The 11,221-nt window shown below is 46.8% G+C and overlaps 2 protein-coding genes across 2 annotated transcripts; both read right to left on the bottom strand.

Moving 5' to 3' along the window:
* Positions 1-541: 541 nt before the first annotated feature.
* On the bottom strand, positions 542-5,253 carry LOC134016741 (peroxisomal membrane protein 11B-like). Its single transcript, XM_062456053.1, has 4 exons — positions 5,198-5,253; positions 1,823-1,938; positions 1,224-1,425; positions 542-956 (listed from the first exon to the last, which is right to left on the bottom strand). The coding sequence occupies exons 1-4, from the start codon at positions 5,251-5,253 to the stop codon at positions 542-544; spliced, it is 789 nt and encodes a 262-aa protein (XP_062312037.1).
* A 3,439-nt stretch (positions 5,254-8,692) lies between these two features.
* Positions 8,693-9,436, bottom strand: LOC134016742 (GTP-binding protein Rit1-like). Its single transcript, XM_062456055.1, has 2 exons — positions 9,248-9,436; positions 8,693-8,923 (listed from the first exon to the last, which is right to left on the bottom strand). Exons 1-2 carry the CDS (start codon positions 9,422-9,424, stop codon positions 8,693-8,695), a joined length of 408 nt encoding a protein of 135 aa, XP_062312039.1. The 5' UTR covers positions 9,425-9,436.
* Positions 9,437-11,221: the final 1,785 nt, after the last annotated feature.

Genomic DNA, 11,221 nt, shown 5'->3' with positions numbered 1-11,221 from the left:
TGAACCCACTGCTCAATAGTGGATCTAGACTGTCCTCTACTGGACACAGTTAGAAGCACAGCCTTCTCTGAAGGATGCGTGTGCGTGTATGTGTGTGTGTGTGTGTGTGTGTGTGTGTGTGTGTGTGTGTGTGTACGCAGGCATGTGTGTGAGTGTGTGTGTGTGCATATGTGTGTGTGTGTGTGTGTGTGTGTGTGCGTGTGTCACACCCTCCAGGAGAACACACTTTAAATCGACTCTGGCAGACAGGTAGTTGATCCCAGACCTAACCTCTCCCACTTCCAAAAAACAAAACAAAAATAAAAGCACACACTCCACCTGCTCCCTGTAAAACCGTGGCAGAGCCCAGAGAAAGAGTACACTGCTTTAGAGAGGGAACAGGCCCTGTCGTGTGTACACACATGTACACACACACACACACACACACACACACACACACACACACACACCACTATCTCTCTCTCACTCTCTCCTTCCTTTCTGACTCCTCTGTAATGACACAGTCCAATCGGAGGGGTCCCGCACTGCCCGCGGGGGGGGGTTACGGTTTGAGTTTGAGCCAGGGGTACAGGATGGTGAGCAGGGAGAGGACGGACGATGTCAGGCCACAGGCCCCCACGAACCCGGGCCCGGTGCGGTACAGGTCCAGCCGGTCCAGGGGGATGAACAGGTCGCACAGGTTCCTGACCAGGTCCAGCAGGAGGGGCGGGTTGCAGCGCAGCACGGTCGTCAGCAGCCGGAGCTCCCGCTGCAGCCGGTTGGTCAGGGCGCTCACGGGGGCGGGGCCCGGGAAGCGCTGGGCGGGGCTCCGGAGCTCCTCCCCAGCCTCCGGGGGCGGGGCCGACGGGCTGGGCCACGCCCCCTTCCCGCCGCCACTCCGAGACTCGCGCTCCATCAGCAGCTTGACCTCGTAGGCGTCGCGCGTCAGGTTCAGGATCAGGGCGAAGAGATAGTACCTGCAGAGGGGCGAGGGGGCTGTTAACGCTCCACCCAAAACCTGCCACTTCAGGCCTGTTCTGGGTCTAGTTTGTTGCCGAGAAAGAGGAACACAAGAATGTACGATGACGGGGGGGGGGGGATTGGTCCCCGCTTAGCTTAATCAACTGTAAGTCGCTTTGGATGAAAGCGTCAACCAAATTCATTACATTTACATTACACCATATCACGACAAGAGCAGGAAGAGGGGTCATATTCCCGCCACCCTGCTCCACACCCAGACCCACCTGAAGGAGCGCTGGCTCCACTTGGTCTGGTCCAGTTTGGGCAGCACGCCCGTCTTACCGGCCCAGAGCACGTTGTCGCAGGCGAAGTACATGGCGCGGTTGAGGTGCGACACGGTGATGCACAGCCGCAGCACGCAGTCCGACAGGTGGATCGCCCGCTTGGCGGCCTCCAGCGCCTCCGCGGAGTTCCCCAGCCGCATTACTGCGCGCGCACACACACACACACACACACACACACACACAATGCGCGTTATTGTATCCAAGTGCAGCTCCATGTTACTGACAGTCAGAACTCAATACAGCTCAAGGCCGACTTATAGTCCAGTGACGTGCAAAGGACGTCGCTGGTAGCACGACATTTGGTAGCCTATAAACTGTTGCCGACTGGAGCGGGTTTATGTTTTTGTTTGCGAAGGACAACGGCCACAGTCTTCGTCGGGCGAGAATAGAACGTTCATGAACACTCCGCGATTTCAGTGGAGCGACACTCGCTGGATTATAAACCGGCTTTAACACCAAGCCTTCCTTCCACGAGCGTCTCTTCTCTTTCAGTGCTGAGGAGTACCCATCGACATCATAACCGCTATCGGCTTACTTACATTTCCGCACCAGGCTCACGTGCGCCTCCAGCTGTTTGATCTTCGTCAGGAGATCGCCGCCCGCCCCGCCCTTCTGCAGCGTGTAGCCTAGCAACGTGCAGGCGTACTGCACGGCCCTGAAGACGGACAACAGTACAATCAATAATCAGGACTTCAATAATTTGGGAGTAATTTTATTTTCCTTAAACAATTATATACTTTTAGCATCACGGTCATCACTTCATACAGTTTTTTTACAATCGTTTTCACACTTGTCTCAAGACCATGTCCACTTTTTCAAAACACTTAACACATTCACCATATCATTAGACTATGTGAACTAAACTGTGGATATTTTTGCATTGCTTTCATACTAAAGGCATTTAATCACCACTTCTTCCAAAATTCATGAATACCTCTCTCAGTCAGTGTTCACTACCAGCAAAAGTTTGTACAAATACAGCAAATGTTGCAGACATTTAGATACTCTGTTCAAAACAGGTTAACTTTCAGTTCAAAACCCAATAAAATTCTGATCACTGTGGAAGGAAATATGCTGTATTTTGGCAGATAAATGAAACTATATGCTTGAAATACATACGACAGATCATTCTGATTTGAGCATAAAGTATATTCAGTTTATTCAATTTTTTTTGTTTGCAGCCTTGTTACCATCTATAAAAAAGTGATCATACTTGCATTGAAATGTGCATGTATATAGGGTAAATATAGATGTAGTTGTCACTGAAGAGATTTTTCCACTATTACTGCTGTATATGTACTGCTGAAACACCTGGCTGTCATTTCAGTGAACAACCTACCCAGGTGTTTGTTGTTTGTGCCCCGTTACCACATATATAAAAGGGGCCACCTTTGGATTGGCATTTGCATTCTTTAGCCTTGGTGGGATGCAGCCAGAGGTAGAGGAAGAAGATGTCGTGGAAGAGCAAGAACAGTTGTGTCTGATGAAATCAGAGCCACAGTCATTGATCATGTGGTAAATCATGGTCTGTCCCCGAGGGAAGCAGGTTGAGGGTTCAACCAAACTTGCCTAGATCCACAGTGGCTTCAATAGTGAGGATTTTCTGGCAAACCAACAGGTACTATACAGTATTTACAGCATTCTGACTGAAGGAGTTCAATTGATGTGTATATTACAGTAGTACTGTGATTTGAGAAGTCTCCAGAAAAAGCAGATGTATCAGAGGATGAAACAGTTGTACACTGTCCCCTTTGACAGGAACTCTGAGGGTGTCAAGGAACTCATGTACCAATATGAAGTTTATGAAGGTATATGTGAAGGCCTAGGACCACCACCCACATGAACAGAACACTTCTAGATACAATGGCTGCTGGGTGTATGGACATAACAGTGGAACACATCCAGGGCTGGATAAGGCACACAAAAATATGTTTTCCTCGGTGTATAGCAAGAGATAACATTCGGAGTGATGTTGATGAAAATCTATGGCTAAATGCCATAGGACAGGATGGATGGACCAGGCCAACAGTAGACTTTTGATGCTGATAGGCAGACAATATATGTGCAAATGACTGTATATAGTGAAAATATTGGTTTTTGGGATGTATTTGTTATTGATTGTAATGTATTTTGAGTAATTGATTGTATTGTATTTTTCTTTTCTGAATTACAGTATATTGCACTGTGAGAACAAACGTCAAAATACTGTAAACCCTCTGAAGAATACTGTTGCTTTTGTGATTTGTTTCTTTATCATATATAGTTTTACATTGCACAGTAAAAAATGTTATTCTGGGTTTCCAATATAGTAAAACTTTCATTCATTTACAGTTTACTGTAAATTTACCACACTCAGTCATGACATCTATTGTGAGAGACAAACCAACAGATCAAAAGTTTCTTTAGCTGCTTGGCTTGAAATATTTGTGGATGCAAAAATAGAGGAAAGGGAAACACATAATATATGTATTTAGCAATGCTCCAAGTTGTTTGTGTTTTGTAGTTCATTGAACATTGAGTGACAAAGTAGTCTTATGGGAGAAAGCATATGCTATAGTTATGGCAGCATGAGTCACTTTTGGGTGAAATATTAAGTGTTTTGGTGGTTGAAGTGCATTTTGCACCAAAAGTTAACTGATGTGCTCAGGTGCGTGTTTCAAAAGCACACTGTGTGAAGAGTTTTGCAAAAGACGACATGGTATTGAGACAAGTATGAAAACGATTGTAAAAAACTGTAAAATACTATTTTGAGTATTCACCAAAGACAGGGATCGTCAAACAGCCCATATAACTCACCTGTGTGCACACCAGGACAAGTAACTGGTGCAATGTCTTTTTGTTTTTTCTTTACCTTTAAGATGCAATGTTTATCTGGAATTAATATCTCATGTTAATTATGCTCGGGGAATAAGTTTAAAAGCATTAACTGCAAAGATGTTCTATACAAATACTTTTTTATATAATTAATGACATAAGTAATGTTTTACAGTGAATGTTCTGCCCTGCTCAACGGGGAGATGAAAACAGTGGCGACCCACTTCTATTCAACCCACAATTCACCAGGCCCACAAGTTCTGGAACTGTTGATCTAAAGCCGAGGCGACCAATGAGGAGAGCCACAGGTTTCCAGTCGTTGTTTGACAATTACAGCCAGTGATTGGAGGGAGGCATCAATCACCTGCATCCCAGGTGTCAATCAACGGGATCACAGCGTAGCTTTGAAGCCATTTGAGCATGCCAGAGTATTTATGTGCAAATGCGCATAAATGCGTAAAATATTACATTTGTACATCACACTGGACATACGAATTTGGTGAGAAATTAAATAATTATATGATAAGTTAGCTGGTATGTTACGTTCGCGTAGGGTTAGTTAAACAACCACTGCCGTTAAGCACTTAACTCGCTAAACCTTCAGTTTCATAGATGCATATACAATTTGTACGGATGTATAAGCTAACGCTCGCTCGCTAGATTGTGAATGAACACTTTCAGCAAATGTATTTAATGACCTAACTTTGCCAGCTGATAGCTTAATGGCAGAAGATTAGCTATCTTAATAGTAGCAAATCATGTCACTAGTTTAAGGGCAGTTGGGGTTTTTTTAACGGTTACGTTTCTTATTTTAGATTTGAGCAAACTAAGGTTACGCTATTGTCTAGAAATTGTTCGTAAAGCATCAGTTCGTGGAAACGGCGTGAGATAAGTTTTGTTCGGCAACTGACAAGCTAGCAGAGCCTGCAAGAGTAAAGTGCATCATTTTATGTCCATTAGAGGCCCGATGAATAATTCAGTTGCAAAAACAAGCTAGCTAACTATAACGTTAATGCTGCAAACTAAACGCGTTGTTATCAGCAAAAATGCGTTGGCTGATTGACAGACACCCCGATAATAGTAATATTGGCATACTTCACCTGAAAAGCTTCTCTTTGGCTTGGCTCTGAGCATTGAAACGAACCCACGAATCCATGTTTCTTCAACTGGGAACGACTTCCACTCGTAACCCAGGCTATAGTGGGGCCTTCCTCCGGCGTAGGTTCAATGTCACCCTACAGCGTATGTCGAGTCAATAAGATAAATCTCCTTCGGGAGAACGGATCAGCTTAGCAATACATGGACTGTGGTGCGTTGTGGTATATGAAACCGTTCCCGAAACGGCCAAGCCTTTGGTCACATGTACTAGCCAGTTAGCAATATTAGCTAATATGTTCACTTTGACATGAACTTTGGTTGTACACAACGACGGTGTCTTAAGAGGGACAGAAATGGAATGTTGCCAGCTGAAAGTGCGTTCGCTAATAAATCTAAAATACGGAATGTTTTAAAGTACTAGAAAATTACGGTACAGGTACACAAATTACCTGGCCATGTACGGAATTTTCCCAACTACAGGTATTGTGATTAGTTTACAATAGATAGGTTTATAATTCCGATACCCGAACACGATTAAAGGAATTGGTATGTCGCTCCTAAGATTACATGCAATTTCCAAAATAAATTGGGATAGAAAAGTTGCTTGATCACTTATTCGTATTAGCATACCAAGCTAAATCACCGAGAAGCCCCTTCCAGTCTCCGGGGTTCTTATTCATATAATTGTTCAAATCTTTGATACTGTGGGGTAAGCCTAATTTCCTCATATGTGTCGTATTTAAGGGCAACAAATTGGTATCCCTGTTTATATTTCTAACGTAGATCCAAATTGATCTTTTACTCAGCGATTACACTATAATACACTATGTTCATTTATTGGTTCATTTAAACCATCATTGTAAACCAAAATTGTAGTTCTTGTCATATTTGCCTGTTAAAAAAACAAAAACAATTACGCAATGGCCACGCGGGGGCGTATAATAAACGGACCTGACCATACAATCTCGCCTCGAGGGTTACTCCTGTTATTTCCGTTTCTAAGAAACTCCTATGAACACCAAACATCATGAAACGGACCCCAAAAAAAACAATTTTCGAAAAATTTCAGTCCTTTTTATTCTAGCATGTTAAAAGAAAATAAATTAAGGAAAACACAATAATCAACCACGCTGATAAGAAAATGACATCAAAAACAAACACGCAAAACAAACGCGCGCACACACACTCACACACACACACACACACACACACACACACACACACACAACTAACAGCACTGTCTAGTACATGGCCCCATATAAAACATTTTTAGAAAGCATTTAGTACTGCCAGAGCTCACATACAGTCAAGATGCAAAATATAACGGGGTGTAATAAGTGCACCGCTGGTGGTTCGGTCCCCTAGTGACCGCTATAAACAGAAGTCATGTTCAGATCCCATTGTGGAGAGGCGTAAGCCATTCAAGTCTTTAATATTACAGAGCAGGGGCCTTGCAGTGCCTGTGCAGACCAATCAGATGACAGAGGAGCCTGCAGTGCCAGTGCAGACCAATCAGATGACAGAGGAGCCTGCAGTGCCAGTGCAGACCAATCAGATGACAGAGGAGCCCTGCAGTGCCTGTGCAGACCAATCAGATGACAGAGGAGCCCTGCAGTGCCAGTGCAGACCAATCCGATGACAGCAGGGCAGTGCCCCTGGTGCCACATCCAGGACTTATCTGAAAATCTAATAAAAACTAGGGTAAATACCCACTCTAGTGTCCACCTTTTCTGAAAGCCTACCAAAGACTTGGGTAAATATTGGTTCTAACGTCTGACCGCGCTGAACAGCTACCAAAGGTCACGGTAAATGTATGAATAAACTCGTTTTCAGAACACCTACCAAATACTGGGATATATATCAGTTTTAGGGTACGACTGCACTGAGAGCCTACGGAATACTGGGGTAAATATCCAACCGTGCCAAAAACCAACCAGGAAACAGGGAAGATATCAGTGTCCACAGTATCCAAAAAAAAACACAACTAGGGTAAATATCATCTCTAACATCCAGCTGCCCCAAAAAGGGGAATTAGTATCCTCTATATTGTCCAGCTGTGCCAAAAATTAGGATAAATATCATCTCTATTGTTCAGCTGGGCAGGAAACTAAGGTAACATCAACTCCATCAAACGGCTGCGCTGAAGACTTCGGTAAATAAATATCCTAGCTAACCGTCAGGACTGAGAATCTGCGGAATCGTCCATGCACCAAGATGCCTTCTGCGCTCTTCTTTCTACGTCGGCTAGCTTACGGTAAGCTTACAAGGACGTCGCCCGCCTATATACCGCTTCCCACAATGCACTGCACAAGATCATGTGCAAGGCCTGCTTCTACTGTAAACGAACTTGATAATCGTCTGATGTGAATTAGAACCATTTGCACACGATAACAAAATGGTGGCTGGTACGGTTATGTTGCATCTTGCCGCCCTCGTCTGGGAAGAGTGCGAATGCAAGTCTGGACAAAACAAAAGTGGGTTATGTATGGGTTTTGTGTGATTGACACAAACTATCCGGAATGCTAAGGCTATATATGTTAGCTAGCTGTGGCTTTTAAAACGCGTTATGTAGCAGTTGTACAAACTGACATGCAGTCATGCCAGAAGACAAGAAACCAACCAACTGTACCAAGCATCATTTTCATATCATGTATAATAAATATTAAAATAAAATTAAAAAAACAACAAAAGGTTCTCTGCACATTGACACAGTGTATAGTATATGGCCAGCAGACTGCATTTGGACTATAATTCACAGAGAACCTGTTTGTGGCATCACAAAAAAAACAACAGAAAAACAAAGACATCAGCTTTCTCTATGCCCCTAATATCTCCCTATACCTCTCTATCTTTCCTTCTGTCTCTCTCTCAGACCTTCTCCTGACATCCACAGTCCCTCAATCCTGCTCTTCTCCCCAACGTTTCATCTCCCTCCTTAACAGTCCTCTCCTCCGTCAAACGCAGCCCTCTCTCAATGTAGGGTAGCCTCCTTTTCTGAATATCCATCTTTCTGTTTCCCTGACCTCTCTTCCGTCTTTTTCATCCTAATCCCTCTTTCTCTGCGGTGTGTGCTGCCCCACCGTGACCCACCCCACCCTAAAGGCCCGTCCACACCAAGAACGATACAACGATCAGGATGCGAGCTTCCATGCCGATCAACGATAACCTTCTGAAAAACGGCCATTCTGAACGTGAAGCCGTGCAAATTGTAATGGATTTTTAATTTGGCTGTCAAGTGTTTTTATCGTTCGGGCACTTGGATCAGAACGATTTTTAAAATGATACATTTATAGTTATAGTCATTTATAGTTATAGTCATTTAGTCAAAAATCATTCTGAAAGCGATCCCAACAACAACAGTGAACGCCCAACATCCACTTGAGTTAGAGCGATTTTTAATACTATATATTTATTGTTGAAGTTATCATTGTTGGTGTGGATGGCGCTTAACTCCAGCCCCCCCGCCCCCCTTTCCCCCCTGCCCCCCCGCCCCTCCCTCAGTGCTCGGAGTGCTGTTTCCTCTGGAAGGGGGACCTCAGGCGGGTCCAGAAGGAGTGGTGTCGCCGCGACTTCCTCTCGCCCCCCCGGGACGCCTCCTCCTCCCGCTGGCGGATCTGGCGCACCAGCGCCACGAACACCTCGTCGATGTAGTAGCGGAAGGCCGCCGACGTCTCGAAGAAGGGGCACTGGAACTCCCGCGCCAGCCCCCGGCCCTCCTCCACCGACACCTGGCGGACGGGGAAGGACTCGCTGCAGGTTAGTGAGAACACCGAGGCGGGGCAGCGTGCCAAACGTTGCGAAAAGTGTTGTGAAAATGTTGTGAAAACGTTGTTGCGAAAATTGTTGCACACCGCTGGGAGAAAACGCATCAGTGAACACGGAAACCGTAGAGAGGCGTTTTTCCCAAACGTTCTCCAGGTCTGTTAGTGAGTGTGGTGGGAAAAGGGGGGGGGGGGGGTCAGTGTGATCATGTGACCCACCCCGCGCGTGTGCGTGACCTCGCGGGCGTGTTAGCGTCGCGGGCGTGTTAGCGTCGGGTGATCGCGGCTCACCTGCCGGAGGTGCGCCAGGTCGGACTTGTTGCCCACCAGGACGACGGGCGTGTCCACGGTGCGCCGCACGCGGTAGATGAGCTGCTTGAACTGCCGCGCCTCCTGGAAGCTGCGCCGGTCGGTGATGGAGTACGAGATGATGAAGCCCTCCCCGGCGCGCATGTACTGGTCCCGCATCGCCGTGAACTCCGCCTGGGGGGGGCAGAGTCAGAGGTCAGAGGTCGCCCAGTCGCAGAGCAGAGCAGGAAATGCCAAGCAGTGGAGTGGAAGTTGCTGATGACATCAGAATATGGAACCCAGCCATTTCTGACATGTAGAATGGATGTGGCTGGTGACATCATAATGCGGAACACAACCACTTCCGACATGCGGTAGAATGTAAGTGGCTGGTGACATCATAATGTGCCGCTACTGACATGCAGTGAATGGAAGTCACCGTGTCACTACGTTCCAGCCTTGATGATATCACAATTCCCTGCACGCCCCATCCCCTTCCGCTGAAGACATTCTGTGCCTTTTTTCATCCTCCGTTCCAGCCTAATGTCTTAATTATTTAACCAGAGCCAGTAAATGAATCCCTGGCCGTGTATAAAGTGCTGGATGAAGGACGTCTCTAAAAGCCCTCAGGACCGCCTGTATCCAGGACCGAGAGAAAGAGTGGAACGTTTTTGGCGGCCCTGACTGCTGGGCTGTCGCTCTTGTAGCTGAATTACTCTGGCTAATGAAACACCTGTCCTGGGTCCAGACCGCACAATATTCTGCAGGCCCGTTTACGATCCCCTTCAGACGGACGGAATCCGCCAGAGAAATGATTTAACCGACCGCATCTTCCAAACATGTTCAAGAGGAGAGGAGGAGGGGAGGGAAGAGAAGAGAAGAGAAGAGAGGGAGAGAAGACGAGAAGAGAGGGAGATAAGAAGAGACAAGGCTCTGGAGAAAGGCACTGCTACACCCACAGGGCAGAGGGAGGGACAGAGGAGTTTATAGAGATAGAGACAGAGATCAGTACAGGGGATGAAAAAAAAACAGAGGGAGGGAGGGAAGGAGGGAGAGAGCGAGCCAGTGACCGGGATGATGTAAGTGTCTGTGTCTAAGAAAGAAGGGGAGGTGATTCACTGATATTAGAGCGAGAGACAGAGAGAGAGACACGGGCGCGGTAGCCTGTTGTCGAGGCGCATGTATGAACAGGCTCTGAGTGACACCGCAGGGGGAGGGGCTACCTGCTCGCACCTGAGCCGGCAGTCTGTGGAAAAGTACTCCGGGGCGTGTACTCTGATGTCATAGCCGCTGTGTCACCGTGGCGACGGCTGTGAGTGTCACCCCGGTTGTGCACACTCTGTCGTCGGGGTGTTTTTGCGTTTCGGCGATATCCCTGTGTTATGGGTGCCCGGGCCTAGCCGTGGGGGCCTGGTGAGAATACCAGTTTGCCTTCCGACCCATTACCTGGGCTTAGATTGCAAAACCACCCACGGACCACGTGCAGACTGCGGCAGCAATTGCATAATAATTAAAAGCATAAGTGATTAAAGGGGTTGGCCCTCGTCACGCTCCCCTGCTCTTTACTGGGGGCGACATGGCTCAGGCAGTAAGAGCAGTCGTCTGGCAGTCGGAGGGTTGCCGGTTCGATCCCCGCCCGGGCTGTGTCGAAGTGTCCCTGAGCAAGACACCCAACCCCTAAATGCTCCTGACGAGCTGGTCGGTGCCTTGCATGGCAGCCAATTGCCGTTGGTGTGTGACTGTGTGAGTGTGTGTATGAATGGGTGAATGCGAAGCATCAAATGTACAGCGCTTTGGATAAAGGTGCTATATAAATTCCAACCATTTACCATTTACTGTCTGCTGCATAACAGCATCTGTTCTACACTGTGTAATGTTGTGATCCTGCACCTCTCTTTCACTCGGCGTAACAGTGCGGCTATTGCACGCTATGATGCGCCCGTTTCACCGGGTATGATGTCACGGCTGCCGCGATAC

Source organism: Osmerus eperlanus, unplaced genomic scaffold (assembly GCF_963692335.1).
Source record: "Osmerus eperlanus unplaced genomic scaffold, fOsmEpe2.1 SCAFFOLD_417, whole genome shotgun sequence".
Lineage (NCBI taxonomy): Eukaryota > Metazoa > Chordata > Actinopteri > Osmeriformes > Osmeridae > Osmerus > Osmerus eperlanus.
Note: the sequence above shows the minus strand (reverse complement) of the source record. Positions and strands in the feature narration are given on the sequence as shown.